This window comes from Aspergillus affinis (genome assembly GCF_023601865.1).
Source record: "Aspergillus affinis strain CMG 70 chromosome Unknown NODE_6_length_556011_cov_87_064024, whole genome shotgun sequence".
In the NCBI taxonomy this organism is placed as follows: Eukaryota; Fungi; Ascomycota; class Eurotiomycetes; order Eurotiales; family Aspergillaceae; genus Aspergillus; species Aspergillus affinis.
Genome location: NW_026515787.1, coordinates 88,725 through 108,319, shown reverse-complemented (window position 1 = coordinate 108,319; position 19,595 = coordinate 88,725). Strand labels below are relative to the sequence as shown.

Here is a 19,595-nt window from a genome sequence, read left to right as displayed (position 1 = left end):
ACAAATGATAAGAACATTAATGCGCTCCTTGCCTCGGCTCGGACGAAAATGGACGCCTCTCAACTTCACCAACCCCAATTTCATTCGACTCCCTATAAGCCAGGCAATCGAGGAGGAGACGATTCCGGGCTATGTGGCTGGTCGATACTATCCGACTCGAATAGGGGAGATCTTACAGGATCGGTACCAAGTGTTGGGGAAATTGGGGTTCGGAGCGAGCTCCACTGTTTGGCTTGCGCATGACATGGAGTAAGTAGACAGGTGCCCTGTGAAGGATTGGCATCTCGTTCGTGTTCCCTGATCTGATGAGGGATACAGTTATCGCCGCTATGTCACTCTTAAGATTTTCATCAAGTCCACGTCAATGGGTCAGCAGCTAGACGACGAACTTAACATATACAAACGTATCCAAGGAGCCTCGCAAAGTCATCCTGGTTGTAGATATGTTCGATCACTGTTGGACACTTTCGATATCAACGGACCTGAAGACAACCATCGATGTCTCGTGCATCCGCCGCTCTGGGAGAGTGTACTGGATTTTCTACACCGTAACCCGGTGCGAAGACTGCCTCCGGTCATTGTAGCAGTTACTCTTCATCGTCTATTTCTTGCGTTGGACTATTTGCATACCGAGTGCAAGGTTATTCATACCGGTTGAAATCCCCGTCTTTCTCGGCTTTCTTTTGACCCTCACCAATTTATTAGATATCAGAGCCGATAACCTCATGCTCGGCATCGACGATGATTCTGTCTTCCATGATTTCGAAGAGAACGAACTCCGTCACCCCTGTCCGAGAAAGGAACTTGATGGAAGGACAATCTATACCTCTCGTGGACTCAAAATGCCTAAAGAACTAAGTGCGCCTGTTCTCTGCGACTTTGGCTCGGCCGTGTTCGGAGATGAAGAACACTCGGAAGATATTCAGCCTAATATCTATCGAGCCCCGGAGGTGATTTTGCAAGTTCCGTGGACATATAGCGTTGATATCTGGAATGCGGGATGTGTGGTATGGAGATCGATATCCCTGACGCAAAGGCTTGGGGCTTACATACATAGTCAGATTTGGAACCTTTTCGAGGGGGGGAGGTTTGTTCAGTGGCCAGGATCCTGAGTTAAACACTTATAGGAGTCGGGCCCATCTTGCGGAGATGATACGGCTTCTTGGTCCACCGCCGACGGGCTTACTCAAGCGGGGAAATTTGACTCCAAGGTTCTTTTCGGAGGAAGGTAATACATCTCTCTCTCTGATGTTATGATTCAGATCAAGAGGCAGAAGCTAACCGTCTTTGGCATTTGGTGATTTCACTGCTGGAGTTCCAGTGGGAGAATACATCCCGCTTGAACTAAGGGAGACCAGCCTCGAGGGAGAGGATAAGGAGAAGTTTCTCTGTCTCGTTCGAAAATGGCTACAATGGGAGCTGGAGAAACGAAGTTCTGCTAAAGAGCTCATAGAGGACGAGTGGATTCGAACGGAATTGCATAAATAGCCGTCATATAACCTAAGGAACCTCATCGTTCCGAAAGTTCCTTAGGTCAGTCTTCAAAATAGATTAACATGCTAACTTCTACTAGAGCTGCCTTTAATTCTCACCAACATCATCAAGATCCTCGAGGAACTTACCATGTGGTTATTGAGAATAGATTATTTGAATTATTTTGCGTACTTAATCAAGGCGGACCTTACCTAACATGGAGATGTGACCATCTAGATCAGTTCAGTTTGGAGAGATCCCCTAATCGATTTCCTCGTGATCCTGGAATGACCAGAAAAGATCAACCGACCTGGTCCTCATCTTCTGCTTCAGCTACCCACTCCGCCTTAAGCGCCTTGTTGTCTCCATGACTGCTTCGTATGCTTCATTCCTGACCCGTCCATCTTCTCCTAGGTCGTCCAGAAGAGACCGCCAATGTTCGAGTAATATCGTCGCCTTAAACCAGTCCTTTTCAACACGATAGAATTCCTCACTTTCTTCTTCGTTGAAATTGACTGGGCACGGTTTTTTCTTCAGGTTGTTCCCTAACTGCTCCCAGCGCTCAGTAAGTCTAATGAGGGCTCTTTTCAGCGTAATTACATTGCCACTCCATTGGCGGCCGGCTCGGTCCACTAGATGTTGTCGAAATGGCAAAAGGGGGTACCGAAGTGCCTCAAGATGGGCTTTGTTATCCCGGCCGTTGAAAACCATGTACAGATAGAACAGCATTCTCCGGCGATGGAGCTCCTCCGTCTTGGATCGTTCTTCTGGGCCCAGGGAATTATAATCGTCGGACAGGGACGGCTTTTCCAAACTGGCGGGTGGCTCGGAGTCTGGATTCTTAAAGAGTGGCGGATTGCCCGCCGTGAGTATCAACGGGAGAATAGAGCTATGTTGCCAGTCGACAATGCATGAGATCTCACATGAGTCCAACACAAACACGTTGGATGGGTTTAGATCTGGGCCAGTTAGCATCCAGGAGTCATAGATATTAGCAATGGCCATTTACCTGGATGTCGCATGGTAGGCATATTCATTGGGCTTTCGCGATCTTCAGGAAGAATATACGGTGCGAGTGAGAGAAACTTCTGTAGAAGATCGAGGTAGATCCCCGGGGAAATGTCTCCCTTGACGATATTGTTATGAGGGAAATCATTTTGCTGCGGCTTGCCGTACCGACGGGTCCATTCGAACTCCCGACAGCCCACGCTTCGAACATAATCCCGATGGTCTCTCCCTACATACGGTCAAAAAAATTCCAGCCCGTTAAGCGTGGCGAGGAGTGAGAGACTGACAAGGCCTGCGATCCAAATCAAGGGAGGCGCGCTTTACCCGCCAGAACGTATAATCAGCGGAAGGTCCTATACAGAACCGGCCCTTATGATCATCCTTATATGACGTTCGATAAAGATCATGTTGGAGATGTGGATGTACGGTGTGTGTATAGTATAGGCTGCCGTAGGATCCAAACGGGATTGAAAACGGCTTCCGTTCGATATCGACGTAGCTGGTTACCAACCGAACCCTTTCCTTCGGGTAAGATCAAACCAATGACGATCCAACGGCTGTCCAGGGGCCTTCTCCATGATGACATACTTGATCCCCACGGTTGCTCTCCGAGGAATAGGTGTACACTTGCGGCACGGGTATACCTCTCGTCCGTAGAAGTCAAGCGTCGCGACTTCGCTTTCCGTTGCCAGCTTCTTCGGGACGGTGAGCGATTAGGGGATCTTGGCTATGACTTCTAAGCCATCGCTCATGGCGAGAACAAAGACTGTTGAAACCACCCTCTGCAAGTTTCCTGATATGGACGACGGCGTCCCTACCGACGCTGCTTGCGGCCACCGTTTTTAACGCTTCGACATCAAACTCATCATATCGCTTTTCAAGGCGACGTTTCTCGTTGAATATGTAGCGCCCAGCCGTATAGGTAAACAGGTTTTGATTTGATCCTGCGGAGGTGACGCATGGGGTGGTCGTTGTGGATAATAGCTGCTTTGATGAACCGAAGGGATGAGAGATGAGATGTCTTCGATGCAACAAAACAGCTCTCAGACTCGGTATCAATCTGGACGACGGGATTTGGTGATAAATAACAGGCCGCAGCATGACGACCCCTTGCCAGGTAGTTCCATAAAGTACAATCATACAGTACCGGTGGCCTCTGTATCCCGTGGTCTCTTGAGGAGAGTCGAGCCACGTGATGGGATCAAGAATTCATCTTGATATTACTATTTATTATTGATAAAATCAACCTCACAATCTCTCAATCTGGAAAGGAAGGCGTGACTTCACTGTATGTTTCGATGATGCAACTATAGAGATGATTAGTTATTCTGTAACTGACCTTCGCCTTTTCAGGTAGAGCCAAGCGAGAGGATGAAATTGGGCTACGATGATAAATGACTTTAATTGCATTGGATTCTTCATTAGCACGTGCTTGACGGATGGCACCATCTTTTGCCACGGTCTTATAGGTCTCTTCGACGCTAAAGTCTTCCTATTCTCATGATTAGAAATTCCGTGTTGAGTAACTGGTCGATCTCATTTCCCCTGTTGATGCGGAGCATGATGCATCATTTGACAAAATAAATAACCAGATGGAATGAAAGAGAAGGGAGGTCATTTATAATGCTTGTAGAGATAGCTAAATGATGACGGAAGTTATACTGATATAAATATATAAATAAGCCACTGTCGTAGACATTCATGTAACTCTAAAACTACATCCAATTTCTTGACACTGGTTTGAACAAATAGATTCGCTCTCAACCTTTCTTATCTCGTCTTCCTCGTCTTCAGTTGACATTCAATCGCCATGCCTTCTTATCTCATCACCGGTGCATCTCGCGGAATCGGAGTAGGCATCTTCCTTCCTTCATGCCGTTTGGAACCTTTACTGAGTACCCTCATCTCATAGTTCGAGTTCCTGCGCCAACTCGCCGCCGATCCCAATAATTTGGTCATCGGCCTCGTACGCAACAAGGCGGCGACAGAAGAAAAAGTGTCGAAGGAGATCCCAGGGGGAAATGTTCATCTTGTGGAAGGGGATTTGACCGATTATGATGCGCTGAAGGTCAGTCTCGCCTTTTGGTCAAAGCAGCTAGAAAAGACCAGTCATGCTCACGATGGAAGTAGGGCGCCGTTGCGGAGGTCGAAAAAGTGACCAGCAGTCTAGACCACCTAGTTGCAAATGCCGCATGGGTATCTACCTGGTCTGCCTATGACGGGATCGGTGATCTGTATGTTCTTTTCTTCCTGACTTGCTCCCGTACTTCCTGCTGATCGGCTTGTGTAAAAAGCGCCGCCAACTCACCCAAACAACTAGACGAGGATCTTCTAGAGGCCATCCGCGTGAATGTCCTAGGCAACATCCATCTATTCTCGCTGTTTCTCCCACTGGTCAAGAAAGGCACCGCCAAGAAGGTGATCACGATTACGTCCGGAATGGCCGATATCGACTTCATCTCTGCCTTTGATATTGTCTCGGGAGCACCGGATTCGATCAGCAAGGCGGCTATGAATGCGACCTATGCCAAGTTAAGTGCCCAGTATAAAGAGGAGGGGATTCTCTTCCTGGGTATCAGCCCGGGTCTGGTTGATACCGGCAGCTATGGTAATCGTAAGTCTGCTCCCTCGCTCACTCCACTCGGCGTTACGACACATGGAGACTGATCAACTGGATCAATAGAAACGCCGGAACAGGCGGCCGGGGCGGTTGAGATGGTGAAGAAGTTCGCGAATTATTCGCCTGGCTTCAAGGGCCCGATTACCCCTGAAGAGTCGGTTCGTGCGGTCCTTGAGACCATTCACAGGGCGGAGATCAGCAAGGGCTATGCTGGTGGGTTTGTGTCTCACTATGGAAACAAGCAGTGGCTGTAGATGGATAGATGGCAGACATATCGGATCTACTTATGGTATGGAGCAGGCAATGCCCACGAAGCCCCGGAGGCTTGCTATGAGAATGTCGAGAAGACCCCAGGCAGTTATGAAGAAGCACCAATCACGAGAATAATCCACTGGCGTTAGAGAATTTCCAGGGGACATAAGTAATTGTATCTAGACAATCAGCAATAAATTGACGAGAAAAATCCAATAAATAATCCTAGGGTATCTTAAAAATGCCATATCTAAGGCCTCCAAATGCAAACGTTCCAAGAACATCCTCCTTTCTCTGTACACGCAATATCATCCTCCCAACCAAGCCAAAATCTTCATTTATATGTATCGCTAGAAAACATGACCAAGAAGTCTACACTTCCTGTGAATTCAAACTCGGTATTATTTACTTCGTAGGGCTGGTCGGCCCGGCATCCGAGGAGCTGTGCATTGAAGCTTCAATTTCGTCTAGTCGGCGGACCATTTCATCAACTGCAGAAATTCCACATTAGTACCCAAGGTACGAACAGTACTGGTCCCATGCGAGATTGAAAATCGCGCGAGGAGGAGGAATAGGGATTGCGCACGTTTCCCGAACATTTCCTGCGACACATTGTCGAATTTATGCTGGAGTTGGTCTAGGAGGTCGTCGACCGCGGCGGTCAATTGGGTTTGCGCTTCGAGATTCTAGCCATGAGGAGAGGTTAGCCATTGAGTTCGGCCTGTTTGAGCCATTCGGAGTCGCAAAGTGTCGCGAAACGTAGGGTGGAATGAACGCATGCATGCGGGGGAGTCGCGAACCTGATCGCCAGCAGGAGATGCGAGAGCTTCCGACGTGGAGGCGCGTTTAGTTTCTTCGGCCATAATGAAAAAATGCGATCAAGCCAACCAGTCGAGAAAAGTAGATAGCTGCACGCTGCACGCTGCCAAGCCCACTGCGTCAGAAGGTGAAGACCAACAGTGACACTTCCACATGGAGGTAACTACTCGGTATCAACAGCCAACAAGTCCGATAAGATGTCGGATCATCGGTTCTTCCCAGTCTCCGGGACAATCTTACCCTATTGAGCTTAGTGGCTCCTTATCATCCAGCCTAACCAGATCCAGACTAGCCGCATCCCAAAAAAATTCCCGTGCTTGTCGGAAGTCCGTAGCTGCTTCGAGCTTTCTCTCACTTTTTTTTTTTTCTCCGGTCATTTTTTTCTTTCTGAAATTTTAAGTTGATTACAGTCAAGGACTGTTCTATTTAATCAATCTTTCAAAATGCCCAAGCGGAGTAAATTGCTTCAGGCGCTGGACGACCATCGCGGTCGCGACTACGACGCTGAGAAACAGAAGAAGCAAGTGAAGGCGGCGAGAAAGAAGAAGGCTGCTAAGGGTGAGATTGTTGAGGTATGCTTTATTTCTCTTTAGTTTTTCTTTATTGAGGCCGTTGACTTTTCTATGGCGATTTTGGGACTAACATTCATGCGTGAAGACCCAGCCCTCGAAATCGAAGTCTAAGAAGCACGACGCCGAGAAGGCCGACCCCGAAGAGGAGAAGGATGAGGTTGAATCCGAGGACGAGGAGGAAGAGCAACTGAAGGCCCTTGCTGAGGAAGACAACAAGAAGACCGGCGACAACGAAGACGACAAGGAAGAGGAGGAAGAAGAAGAGGAAGACGAAGAAGACGAAGAAGATATCCCGCTCTCCGACCTCTCGGAGGACGAAAGAGAAGATGTGGTGCCGCACCAACGTCTCACAATCAACAACTCGGCTGCCATCAACTCCTCCATCAAGCGCATCTCCTTCATCACCCCTCAGACCCAGTTCTCCGAGCACAATTCCCTCGTCTCGCAAGAGCCCATCGAAGTCACCGACCCCAACGATGACTTGAACAGGGAACTGGCCTTCTACAAGGTCTGCCAGGCGGCTGCTACGTCGGCGCGCGGCCTGCTGAAGAAGGAGGGCGTGCCGTTCACCCGTCCGGGCGATTACTTCGCGGAGATGATCAAGACGGACGAGCACATGGGCCGGATCAAGAAGAAGCTGTTCGACGAGGCGGCCTCGAAGAAGGCGGCGGCCGATGCGCGCAAACAGCGTGATCTGAAGAAGTTCGGAAAACAGGTGCAGGTGGCTAAGTTGCAGCAGAGACAGAAGGAGAAGCGTGAGACGCTGGATAAGATCACCGCTTTGAAGAAGAGTGAGTTTCCCCTACTAAAATTGGCGGGACTAAGGATTTCGATGTACTGATAATTTCCCCCCCATTTAGAGCGCAAGGACGACACCTCCGGCCCTACGGATGATACCAATAACCTGTTCGACGTTGCCATCGACGATTCCAACCAGCCCGCTAGCCGGAAGCGCGGCCGCGACGAGAACGGCGGTCCCTCGATGAAGCGTCAGAAGAAGAACGAGAAGTTCGGCTTCGGCGGCAAGAAGCGCTTTGCTAAGAGCGGTGACGCCGCGTCCAGTGGTGACATGCGCGACTTCTCGGTGAAGAAGATGAAGGGCGGTGCCAAGAGACCGGGCAAGAGCAAGAGAGCGGCCTCCAAGGGACGGGGTTGAGTGATTCCAATCGATTGATGTTTTGACTTTGACTTGTACTTATTCTCCTTGCGTTATTATCTCTGCTTGTTCGGGTTTGGGAAATACAAAAAAGCTGGTTGTCTGGGCTCGAAAGAGAAGAAAGACAGCCCTGTTCTCATTTACGTGCCTTCTCAGACCGGGTGACTAGGTGACTCCCGGGCTCAAAAGTCCCCCGGATATCCTGTATATTTCGAGTTAATTGATGGATATCACTACCCACCTAGATCATTTATTGGCTCAATGGCCAATTCTTTTGAATTCATCTAGATAGGTATCATTCGAAAAGTCGCAAAGCAAATTCGTAACATCGCCACCCATTATGAGTTCCAACAGTCACCGCAACGCCATCTCTCAACCCTGACGCCTGATCTCTGCCATCGTGACTGTGCCTTCGCCGTCTTCTTATTCACGTGCCAATTAAGCATTATTCGTAGCACTCAGTTTTTAGAACTTGTAATCTGCAACTCACTTCTCATCCCAAGGTGATAAAGGATAAAATCTGGGTGTGGGTGGAAATAAAGGGAGGGGATGTATGTTAAGTGAGTTGTTTTCGTGGTCTGATAAAAGCCACCGGTCAACTTTTATGCCCCAATTCCGTTGGCGCCATGATTCCCATTCGTCTTGACCGTTCCGTCCGTTCCGTCCGTTCCGCCGCTTAGGTCTGGAAGCTCGCTCAGCGTCCCCATGCCTTGAATATGACTGAGAAGATGATCGACGCTAAGGCCGATGTTCAGGCGCTGCTCGGAGAAGACCAGGTCGACCTTCGCCTTTGTGTCATCGGCATGCCCCAGTGAATGGTCTTGGATCAATTCTTTGCTTCGTTTGGTGCTGCTTTTGTAGATGACCTTATCGCAACCTCGGACTTGGCAGGTCCACGTGTCGGAAGATACGTCGTCCCCGGCGGGCATTTCCGCATCAGATACGTCTTGGTCGGCCAGGGAGACGGAAGTGTTTCGGCTCTGGAGGGTCTCTTGTAAGGGCGTCTTATAGAACAGGGTCGATCCGGAGTCGGAAAGGATGGAGCGGGTGCGGCGTTTGGCACGAGTGGATAAAGGATCACGGACTAGATCATGGCCGCGAACTTTGCTCGGGGTTTCGAAATCCTCAGTATCCATATTGTTGTCGGATACATCTTCTTGATCGGTGGCGGCGCTCCTCGTTCGCTTGCCGGTTTGCTTGGTAGCGACGGAGCTCTTGGGTCGCAAGACAGACTTCCGGACTCGACGCTTCCGCTGCTTGGGTTGATCTTCCTCGTTCTCGTTCTCATTTTCATTCTCCTTTTCATCGTCGCTATCTTCCTGGGGAGATTCATCTTTCGCAGACCGAGGCCGCAACGGAGTCAGAGCCACATGCTCTAGGCCATTCTTCTCGGAGGCGGACTTTAGCTCCCGGTAGATTGCCTTGCGAGACCAGTCGAAGTTCGACGTCTTGGCCTCATCCATCAACTCGAGGACGATGTCGGCTCTGGATGCGATGAGGTCTTGCGCATATTCTGCGCTGTCAACCTCATAGTCCTCGACCAGAGTTGAGGCCACAAGGTCGAGATTAAGCTGGCGCTTGGCCAAATGACCTGCCTCCTTTAGATCCAGAATGACCTGATAAACCGTATCTGCCTGAGCTTTGGGGACCACCGTGGGATCAAGAGAGTGGGCCTTCTTTCCCGACTTCTTCTTGTCCTTTTTGACATCTTCTCCATTTGCGCCGTCGGCCGAGTCCTCTTCATCTTCTTGCCGGGGTGGTTCCTGTTGGGCTTTGATCTCTTCATATGACTCCTGGACTCGGAAGTTAGGATCGATGGGGTATACAGGAAGGAGGAGGGGAACGGGGCGTACCGGAAACTTTTCGCAAAGATGCTCAAAAACACTGGTGCTGGTCCATTGAACTCCTTCTTCGCCCTTCAGCATGCGGGAGAGGAGGAAGATGTGGTGTTTGTAGAACACCTCGGCTGAATCATCTGCATCCTCACAGATCCCATGAGTATGATTCACATACTGGTTTCTCCCCACTCCATGTATTAGCCACCTGCGCAGGCTTCGCATCTATTGTAGAGCACACTCACCTCCTCGCAAAGATATTCAACGCTGGGATTCCAGTTCTTTCCCTTGCGTCGCTTGGATTGATGTCGATCGGCTAGGAAGTAGAATAGATCGATGGCCTCGACGACATCATTGAACATAGGCCGGTAACCCCTCGCGGGAGAGATGGAGAACCAACCGGCTCGCCCAGCGACCCAGAATCCGACCTCGCCGTCATTATGTTGTCCGTAGGCGTAATGCGTCACATTCTCGAGTACAATGCGCTTCGTTAGGTAGTCGGGATCGAGAACTAGACCACCATTTCTTCGAGTCAGTCGAGATCAGAACTGGGGAGGCTATGCTGGTAGATGTGGCCCATCGCACGTACCTAGCTTCTCCTGTTCCTCTTCCACCTCCTCCAGGGTTCCGGTTACCTGGACCGGATTGTCTTCGGAGGCCGCGAGTAGGTTGGCATAACGCGATTTGCCGGGGACCAGGACTCTGACCTCGGCCAGGCTGAACTCTTCCCAATCGTTCTCGTCCGTTAGAGACGGGTTTCTGGGGGCCAGAACACTATCTTCTCGCGATGTCATGTCGCCGGGGGCAGCATGGTGCCGTGACCGACACACGAGAGAGGGGATCAGATGAAATCTTGGAGACGAATGCAAAGAGAATCGGAGGCGTTGGAGTGGAAGAGACAGAGGGACGAGGAAGAAGGTCGAGAGGAATCGCCTCGATTACCGCTGCCGTACGCTGTATCACTCCAGTTTCTACCACCGGCGGGTAACTTACATCCACCGGTACGTTCTAGTTTGTATGAATATTACGTCTGCTTGTTCTGCTTTTCTTCGTCTTTTCCTGCGGCCATTCTTCGACTTCTTCCATATTTCCTCCTGCTGTTCTCCCCCTCCAGATTATCCCTCCTCTTATCACCGCGACCGATGGGACTCCGGCGCGGCCTGAAACTCTTTCGCACCACCATGTCTGGAGAAAAGATCTACGAGGGTGTCTTTGGTATGCGATGCCCGCCATCTCCTCGGCATCACTACAACCCCAAGGATCCCGACTAACTTCGCAACAGCGGTTCATAAGCCCCAAGACGTCAGCTCCGCCGGTGTCATCCGTGACCTTCAACGCCATTTTAACCCGTCGAAAACTTTCGAGCCCTGGATCTCAACTGAGCGAGAACGACGCGACCGCGAGAGTCAATTCCAACGCAGGCGTCGTCGACAGCAGAAGGTGGAAGTCAAGATCGGCCATGGAGGAACCCTCGACCCCATGGCGACGGGCGTGCTGGTGGCGGGAGTAGGCAAGGGCACGAAATTCCTCAACAACTTCCTGGGGTGCACCAAGTCCTACGAGACGGTGATTCTTTTCGGAGCCGAGACCGACACCTACGACCGGCTGGGAAAGATTGTGCGGCGAGGTCCCTACGAGCATATCACGCGGGAGGCGGTGGAGAAGGCGCTGGATCAGTTCCGTGGCAAGATCATGCAGCGGCCGCCTATCTTCTCGGCGTTGAAAGTGCAGGGAAAGCCCATGTACCAGTATGCGCGGGAGGGCAAGGAAATTCCCATTGAAATTAAGGAACGGCCGGTCGAGGTGAACGAGATGCGCATCGTTGAATGGTACGAGCCTGGAACGCATGAGTACAAGTGGCCGGAGGTGGAGGCCGCTGCCGAGGAGAAAGAGGTCGCAGAGAAACTGCTGGCGCAGGACGACACCATGTCTTCCGTCGCGCCTGTCGAGGGCGTAGAACCGACCGGACAGACTGAGCAGCAGGATTCGTCGACGAAGCGCAAGTCCCCGCCCCTGGCTGAAAGCCCCAAGGAAGGCGCGGCCGATGGTGCAGCTAGCCCGGCTGCAGAAGCTGCTCCTGCGAAGAAGCAGAAGGTATCCGCCGAGGGAGAAGAGACTGCAACCACATCTGAGCAAGCATCGACGGACGCCCCGGAAGCCGCCGAAGAGTCTACCAGTTCGTCGCAAACGAAGGAGAACGCCTCTCAACCGCAGCCTGCCGCCGTGAAGATCGTCATGACCGTCACCTCGGGCTTCTACGTCCGCACTTTTGCCCACGACCTGGGAAGAGCCGTTGGGAGCTGCGGCCTTATGAGCTCTCTCATCCGTACCCGCCAGGGAGACTTTGAGCTTGATCCCGAGAAGGTCCTGGAGTACCGGGACCTCGAGGCCGGCGAGGAGGTGTGGGGCCCCAAGGTGAAGGGCTTCCTCGATCAGTGGGAGAAGAAGAGGGCGGCCGAGGAGGGCCACAACTGAGGTCGGTTCGTCGGATTATTCCAGTTCTGTATAATAGATACACCCACTCACTCGAAGAAGTGGCCCGAAAAGTATGAGCAAATACCTGATACAACTTAATCGCTGTAAGACGATATGATAATGAGAGATCAGCATTGATCGTTTCTTCTCAACATTTCCTATTAGACCTGTTTAACTTTCTAGTCATTCAAGAGCGTGTCCCCTACACTTTGATTCCATTTCCACGCGCATGTTTTCACTATTGATTAGACATCTCGAGTTGAGTAAGTCCACGCCCCGCAACTGACCCACGGTTTGTTTTTACGGTAGTTTCGCTGTGTGAATCATTTCCTCTATCCTTCTAATCAAATGTGCATTAAACTCAATATCACTCTCCTCCGGCAACCGCTTCTGCACGAATTCATTCGCATCTAGAAATTTCGTGGATTTGATGCTCGGCCGCGGCAAGATAGTGGCGTTCATAGAGTAGTACACGCAAGAAGGGTGAGATGGCGATTTCATCTTCGACAGGATATTCGTATGCATGATCGAAGCTTGGCCCATGTACTACTTCTGGATTATGACGGGCCGTGCGGACGCCGACGATGCGGCCCATGCGGTCGAATAGGATTCGATCCCTGGCTCCATGACGATTAAGACAATGCAGACGGTGACGTCGGAGTTGAGCCGGTCTGCTTGACCGGGGTTATGCCATGTATGCGTTGGCCTGTTCGACTTTTGATCCCCTTTCTTAAAACAGAGAGACCATCTGTAGATTGGCATTGTCTTTTGTGAACCATAGAGTATCAAATATCGTGATAAACACCAACCCCAACCCAAGACTATGTCCGTCAAGGAAAGAGAAGCCAAATCTGCCGTTGGAGGAGCCCATCGCTCCATCCAGGATCTCTTCCAAATGGACGAGCGAACGGTTCTCAGTATTCCCCTTTCGACATTTCTTGTTTCTCGCAACAAAAGCTGATACCTCTCAAGTCACCGGCGGCGGCGGCGCAATGGGCTTAGAAGCCGCGCGCACAATCCTTGAAAGTGGCGGCGACGTGATCTGTCTCGATCGACAGGACGAGCCTCTCGCAGAGCCATGGAGTATGTTTACATATATCCATCCGTCAGACAGGGTTGTGGATTGTTTATTGCTGACGTTCAGCTCCACGTTATTAGAAACGGTCGAAGAGACCGCATCTCGTCATGCCACTAAAGTATGGTACTTCCGATGCGACATCGGAGACGAGGGTCATGTTCGCGCAACAATCTCCAACTCTGTATCGAAAACGCGGTTCCCCTTGCGCGGGTTGCTCTGCTGCGCTGGTATCAGCGGCGAAGGGCCATCGGTCGAGTATCCCATCCAAGGCGTTCGTCGGTTGATGGACATCAACGTGGTGGGAACGTTTGTGTGCGCGCAGGCAGTAGCGCAGGAGATCAGAAAACATGGATTGCCGGGGAGTATGGTGTTGATTGCGAGCATGAGTGCCCACGGTTCGAACAAGGTGCGCTTGCCCATCGTCTTATGCTCGGGCGGTTCTTCGGGATGGGATAAAGGGGGGTGAGATGAAATGAGATGAGGACAAGAATTACTGACCAACTGGCCATGAAACTGGCCTGTGTAAAATCTAGGGCATCGACACTGCCGCCTACAATGCGTCGAAAGCGGCCATCGTGCAGCTGGTGCGCTCCCTGGCAGCCGAATGGGGCAGTCGAGTCGATATTCCTCTGATCCGCGTCAATTCGATTTCCCCCGGGTACATCAGAACGCGGATGACGGTAGAATCGCTGGCGCAGCCAGGCATGGAGGAACAGTGGATGCAGGATAACATGTTGATGCGCCTGAGCGAGGCGCACGAGTATCGTGGAGCCATCCTGTATTTACTCAGCGACGCCAGCAGCTTTGTGACGGGGGCGGATCTGAGGGTGGATGGAGGGCATACAGCGTGGTGATTGCTACAGTCCATATGCTTGAGGACTGACCTAGATGTATCTAGCTGCCCTTTGAGCGTGGGTGGTATGTGGCATCGGTATAGCTGATTAGGGTTAAGATACATTCGGTGATACTATGTCTATATATCTAAGACAACCCTAATTCGACTTGAACCTGGAATAGCTGGACAATGTTCATAAACACCAGTGACCAGATGGAACTCCCTACAGGGCAATAGTGATATCACAATATTAATGCTGACCCCTGGCAAGCCAGTCACGTGAAAACGGGGTGTTGTACGAGGGTGTGATGGTCAGTTCCAAAGCTTGCGGTGAAACCGGCGCCAGACTATGAACAGGACTTGATATAGTCGCGTCAAAGCTCGTAGACCGGAGAACAGGCAGCGCGGTAGACCTGTGGGTCATGATGGGACAGCGGCAGTAATCTCCGGATCCTGCATCAACCGTCTCAAGTTATTGAAGTTAGGCCATAAGGACTTTGCAGTGAATCAGGTGACTCCGCGATTTCCTAGTAGGGTCAACGAAGCCCCCTGAGTTGTTTCCATTTTGGTTTCATCTTCCTTCCATCTTCAACCTCGGGTTTAACCACGAACCTGATTTTGTGTCAGTCTAACGCAATAGGATGCATGACACAGGTATCAGATCGATATAACATTTTAACTTGGTTTCAACTCAGCAGCTTGATACTAGAGAACATCGATTCTTCTAGTGACTTCGCTCTCCATTGATTTATCAACCGCTCACGATGTCAGCGCAAGTGTGGTTATTCAGCCCCCATCCGCAATGCCATAGTATAGTATTTGTATGGTAAGCAGGATAGAGCCTTACTATGATATCTTCAACAGTATCCGGGATATGTACTCTTCAAGACCTTTGGATCGTAGGACTTTTGAATCGTTGATCACTGTGAAGCTAAACACGAGACTCAATCGACATGACCGCCCCACTGCTGGCAAAAGATCCCTCTCCTGAATCGATAGATGGGTCACTTTCTCTTTGAGCCAACAAGACGTTGTACACATTTGTCATGTCTCATGATGAATGGTTGTGGAAGATCTGCGTGCCTGAGGCAATCCGCCAAACCTTTCGCTAAAGGTGGGAATCTCTTTACGAAGAGGATTATGCCTTGATATCGAGCAGAATACTCCCTAAATTTGGTCTTTTTTAGTCAAAACCATTATAAACTTCTCTCCTCTAGTAACTTGATCATCAATAAATCAAGAATTCAGTCATTTTATCCTTCGATTGCCTCCCGTTACAACACGCGATAATCCTCCCATGGTCAATAGGTCCAAGGGTTGCTCCACCCGGGCAGGTGTTCTACAATGATAGCCAGATTCCCCATCACAGTTCTCGAATCATTCTTGCGTTGATTGTGTAAGCGCTCTGAGCGATGCTGAAGCAACGCCTGAGGCAGTAAGGCATCTAAGACAGTGCAAACAGGCAAACGCCATTGAGCTAGTAGAAGACCTACACCTCGCCTACCCCTCCATCTTCTGTAAATAATCACCTACTTGTGGTAAATAGCTGAACTGAGTCGATTCAAGCAGTAAGATCATTCTATATTGTCCTGTATCAACCTGCTGATCTTCCGGGTTTCTACAGATCCCATCCCATCGCCGCCGGACAAAAATGAAATCAACTCCGCCATTCCACACCATTCTCACGGCATCATGTCAACAGGAATCCGTACTGCGAAGAAACTAGAGCTAACCATAGATTTGGTTCGATATCTACAAGATGAACAAGTAGGCGAACAAGAGATCGATGCTCTTAATGCACTGAAGTCGAAAATGGTCTTGCTCTTCAAAGATCGTCCGAGATCGCTCTATTGGAACGAAGCAATGCTGCTTTCCGAAGTCGTTAACCATGAAGAGTTCAAAGACCTCGTCTATGGGCTTACAGTGGCCATCAGAGACGACAAGCCGATTGATCAGGGCTTGCTGAGATACTTTGCTGGTTGTCTGCGCCGGCGTCAACGCGACATCTCTCGCCATGACCTAGGTTTTGAAACGCTACTTGATGGCCTAAGCGAGCGTCTCAATCGAATGAATGAAAAGACTGAGCTAAAGAACAGCTATCTTTTGACCCAGGCAATCGGTACCTTCCTAGATGCCATGGTGGATGTCAAAGTTGTGGGCATCGACCGGGTAGCGGTGCATGAATCGCTTACCAAAAAGCTAAGAGCCTTGAAAAGCCATAAAGAGCCACGCATAGCTCAGGTGGCCGAATACGCTCTTCAAGCTCTACATTACTACATACCAGAAACGAGACGCCATGGGAGGAAGCGCTTCGCTTGACTGGTGTGACCATCGGTGTTGTTGCCAAAATCAGCAATGGTGTGGCTAAATTTGATCTACCTCGGCTTCTCCAAGCAGGACCTAGTCTGTTCAAACTCCAGGAGCGCTTTGGAGAGGCTTTGAAAGCTGGCCGGGAAGTTTGGGAATCGCACAAGGGCCTCAAGCAATTGATCACGTCATTGCGCAATAGGAACAGGTCGGCGGACAGGAACTGGTACCATGGGCTCCGTCAGATCGATATCTGATTCAAGTTGGGGCTTATGACATTCTGCCAGATGTAATACCTACAATGAGATGCTGTGCCCAGCCTCAGTTTTGGTGCGGGCTCTACTCGCAGCTTGAGAAACAGTGGGTCTCTGATGAGCTTTCTAGAGGCAGCATTGAGAGGTTTATCGAGTGGACGTTCACGCAATTGCCTTTGGAGCAAGCCAACGAAAATAAAGGTGCTATCCGTATTTGGATTGGTTTGCTTGCAGATTCGCTTCAGAAACCCGGATGGAAAAATCACTTTTCAAGAGAAAAAGCGACAAGGAATTCAATCATCAGCTTGAAAACAGTTTTCAAGAAAGTCAGACAAACAGCCGCGAAGCTTCCAAGTTCCTTGAAAAAGTCTTGAAATCTTGCCCGAAGGCCAAGGCTTTCTATGCAGACGCTGTCATAGCGCAATATTATATACTTCTGGAAAGCTTCTTCACGTTAAACGGTTATCGGGAGATAATGTGCCTATAGAAAACTGCTACATTACTTTCTTTGATTGAACATCAGACCGAAAAAAAAAAAAAAAAACAAGCTGAAAGTCTTCTCTAAGACGGCCTGGACGAGCTCGCTGGAGATCCGGAAAAGCTCAACGACCTTGATTCCCTTCTAAATCGGCGAAATGTGATCATCACCTCTCGACCACATGCTGCGATCCCGCATGTTCTCAATCCATGACTTGGAGACTGAGACGGTTGGCTTTCAGGAACACCAGGTTGAGGCATACGTTGACAAAGTTTCTGATGAATCAGCTAAAAGCCAGTTCATGGACTTTATAAACCAGAATTGGGCGATGAAGGGGTTGATGCGGGTCCCAATTCAACTGGACTCCTCCAACCAGGCCGGAAACCAGAACACCGGCCGTTGACAACGATGACTGCTTTGTACCAAGCAATTGAAATCAAACTCTGGAATTAAGATCATCGTCGAAAGGCCACCAGCTCGAGAACCAAAGATTCAGCAAAGCGCCAGTTTCGTTCACAACTCTTTGAGGCGATGTCTGATAAGTTTGAATTTGCCCAATACATTGCGTTCTGTGGTATTTACAACAACGTGATAGAATTCACCTTGAACATTCGAGAAAAGATCTATCAAAGGTCCCCAAGGGTGGCGGATACTGTCCTGGGCGAGAGTTCGTTCCTGCGCAGCTCAGATTCTGCCCTCGGATATCGAGATCAAGAATACTACTTTCTTCATCTCACATTCCAGGAATATTTCGCTGCTCATCACTTCGTCCAGAGCTGGAAAGCTAGCAAAAAAAATCGAAACATTGGATCTGCAATCTGGCACGGTGATATTTATCTCCCCTGAAGACTTCATTGGCCATGAAAAATACAGTCGGCGCTACAACATCATGTACCGATTTGTCACCGGAATTTTGGAATCAGAAGAGAACGATCTGATAAGATTTCTCCAACAGATCGAAATGAAACCACGGGATTTACTAGGATTTGCCCATGCACGGCTTCTCATGTATTGTTTCAACGAATTCAGTGAGCCGACGCAAAGTCTCACTGTGGGGAAACTTCGAGAAGATATAGACAATCAACTATCGCAACTCTTGGTATCCTTCCGCGAGGAGATCGGCAAGGAGCCAGAGTTTCCCGAACGTGTCCTGTCAAAATGCCTTGAAAAGGGTAATTCATATCAGCAAGATAGATTCTGCAAAGAATCAAGAGCCATCCTCATTTGCTCCTTGAATTGTCAGATCAAATATGGCGTCTCTATCAGTCTACCCCTGACGAAGATATCAGAAATAACGCTGCGCTGATCATTGGTCAATTCCCGATCTTTTCGTCAGAGAAGGTGATTCAGGTTATCTTTGATTCAAATAGGAATTTGTACAACCAGGTCTTCAGGGGTTTAGAGGAGCGTCCCGACTTGCCTGAAGCCATTCTATTTGCCCTCGTAGTTGCAATTCGTCTTCTCTGGGGCTGGGAAGCAGCGAGACTACTTGAACAACAGGTTGAACTCCCTCAGCCGATCACTGACTATTTCTTTTCCAACCTTTCTGCAAATAGTCACAAAGGTCGCAAAACCGCCGTGAGGGCACAGGCAAAATGTTCGCGATCTAAGCAAAATATTCGTCGCCGTTTCTTTAAATTACTAGATGATCCAGACGAAAGCGTACGACAGGAAAGCCTCATGGCATTGAAAGATGTTTCTGATTTATCGAAGTCTGATTGTTACGATTTGTTCCAGAGGATTCACAACATATCCCCTCGCGGTGTTTTCAGGGTATTCGAATCTCAGCAAGCCCTGCCGCCGATGATTCTCAGCCAAATGTGGAGAATGCTGGAAAATGACTCAGAATTTATTCAACATCGCGCCTTCGGTTTCCTGAAACGGTACAACGCTTTCTCTGAAGATGAAACCGTCAAGTGGTTCCGTAGTTCTGAGTATCAAGACAACTTTGCAATTGACGTCACGAATGGATCCTTTCGACATGACGCATTCCCACCGCAAATTTTGCTCGATCATTATGTTTCGATCGTTACGAGAAGCTGGAAAGTTATGAACCTTGGGGGCGGTTCTGATGAGTTTGATGGTCGCGGGATTGAGTCTAGGGCTATCTCAGCTTTACGGGATTGTTCTCACTTGCCATCGGACATAATCCACACTTTGTGGCAAATGAACGAGACCTATGGTGGTGTGCGCACTATCGAATGGGTTTTGGAAACGCAGAAAACCCTTCCACAAGATGTATTGAACGGAATAGCTTCTCACATTGAACAGTCAAATGGCCCTGAGAGAAAAAAGTGGATATGGATGTTGAAGAAACAGTCTCTACGTCTTTCTCGACGGTCACTTAGGCGTTTGCACGTTTGAGCAGACTCAGGAATAGTTAGTTGTTTAGTAGGGCTAAATATAGTAGGTTTAGGAAAGATAGGGGACAGA

At 49.6% G+C, this 19,595-nt stretch overlaps 10 protein-coding genes across 10 annotated transcripts; 7 read left to right on the top strand and 3 right to left on the bottom strand.

Moving 5' to 3' along the window:
- Window positions 1–19: 19 nt before the first annotated feature.
- On the top strand, window positions 20–1,689 carry KD926_009579 (Serine/threonine-protein kinase SRPK; the record flags this gene model as incomplete). The annotated part of the gene is made up of 4 exons (XM_053095075.1): window positions 20–249; window positions 319–653; window positions 706–1,007; window positions 1,576–1,689. 4 exons carry the CDS (start codon window positions 20–22, stop codon window positions 1,687–1,689), a joined length of 981 nt encoding a protein of 326 aa, XP_052960146.1.
- A 117-nt stretch (window positions 1,690–1,806) lies between these two features.
- KD926_009578 (kinase-like domain-containing protein) lies at window positions 1,807–3,621 on the bottom strand (the record flags this gene model as incomplete). The annotated part of the gene is made up of 4 exons (XM_053095064.1): window positions 1,807–2,432; window positions 2,483–2,710; window positions 2,769–2,834; window positions 3,300–3,621. 4 exons carry the CDS (start codon window positions 3,619–3,621, stop codon window positions 1,807–1,809), a joined length of 1,242 nt encoding a protein of 413 aa, XP_052960145.1.
- Window positions 3,622–4,291: 670 nt separating this feature from the next.
- KD926_009577 (NAD(P)-binding protein) lies at window positions 4,292–5,355 on the top strand (the record flags this gene model as incomplete). The annotated part of the gene is made up of 5 exons (XM_053095053.1): window positions 4,292–4,333; window positions 4,394–4,549; window positions 4,612–4,715; window positions 4,776–5,095; window positions 5,165–5,355. 5 exons carry the CDS (start codon window positions 4,292–4,294, stop codon window positions 5,353–5,355), a joined length of 813 nt encoding a protein of 270 aa, XP_052960144.1.
- Window positions 5,356–5,820: 465 nt separating this feature from the next.
- Window positions 5,821–6,216, bottom strand: KD926_009576 (uncharacterized protein; the record flags this gene model as incomplete). The annotated part of the gene is made up of 2 exons (XM_053095042.1): window positions 5,821–6,039; window positions 6,154–6,216. 2 exons carry the CDS (start codon window positions 6,214–6,216, stop codon window positions 5,821–5,823), a joined length of 282 nt encoding a protein of 93 aa, XP_052960143.1.
- Window positions 6,217–6,615: 399 nt separating this feature from the next.
- Window positions 6,616–7,900, top strand: KD926_009575 (EBP2 family rRNA-processing protein; the record flags this gene model as incomplete). The annotated part of the gene is made up of 3 exons (XM_053095030.1): window positions 6,616–6,744; window positions 6,830–7,535; window positions 7,605–7,900. The coding sequence occupies 3 exons, from the start codon at window positions 6,616–6,618 to the stop codon at window positions 7,898–7,900; spliced, it is 1,131 nt and encodes a 376-aa protein (XP_052960142.1).
- Window positions 7,901–8,502: 602 nt separating this feature from the next.
- On the bottom strand, window positions 8,503–10,529 carry KD926_009574 (uncharacterized protein; the record flags this gene model as incomplete). The annotated part of the gene is made up of 3 exons (XM_053095019.1): window positions 8,503–9,912; window positions 9,981–10,246; window positions 10,325–10,529. The coding sequence occupies 3 exons, from the start codon at window positions 10,527–10,529 to the stop codon at window positions 8,503–8,505; spliced, it is 1,881 nt and encodes a 626-aa protein (XP_052960141.1).
- A 348-nt stretch (window positions 10,530–10,877) lies between these two features.
- KD926_009573 (pseudouridine synthase PUS4) lies at window positions 10,878–12,210 on the top strand (the record flags this gene model as incomplete). The annotated part of the gene is made up of 2 exons (XM_053095009.1): window positions 10,878–10,950; window positions 11,018–12,210. 2 exons carry the CDS (start codon window positions 10,878–10,880, stop codon window positions 12,208–12,210), a joined length of 1,266 nt encoding a protein of 421 aa, XP_052960140.1.
- An 823-nt stretch (window positions 12,211–13,033) lies between these two features.
- Window positions 13,034–14,142, top strand: KD926_009572 (oxidoreductase; the record flags this gene model as incomplete). The annotated part of the gene is made up of 4 exons (XM_053094998.1): window positions 13,034–13,127; window positions 13,183–13,293; window positions 13,369–13,694; window positions 13,822–14,142. 4 exons carry the CDS (start codon window positions 13,034–13,036, stop codon window positions 14,140–14,142), a joined length of 852 nt encoding a protein of 283 aa, XP_052960139.1.
- Window positions 14,143–15,815: 1,673 nt separating this feature from the next.
- Window positions 15,816–16,442, top strand: KD926_009571 (uncharacterized protein; the record flags this gene model as incomplete). The annotated part of the gene is made up of 1 exon (XM_053094987.1): window positions 15,816–16,442. The coding sequence occupies one exon, from the start codon at window positions 15,816–15,818 to the stop codon at window positions 16,440–16,442; it is 627 nt and encodes a 208-aa protein (XP_052960138.1).
- A 901-nt stretch (window positions 16,443–17,343) lies between these two features.
- On the top strand, window positions 17,344–19,526 carry KD926_009570 (uncharacterized protein; the record flags this gene model as incomplete). The annotated part of the gene is made up of 3 exons (XM_053094976.1): window positions 17,344–17,560; window positions 17,846–18,334; window positions 18,406–19,526. 3 exons carry the CDS (start codon window positions 17,344–17,346, stop codon window positions 19,524–19,526), a joined length of 1,827 nt encoding a protein of 608 aa, XP_052960137.1.
- Window positions 19,527–19,595: the final 69 nt, after the last annotated feature.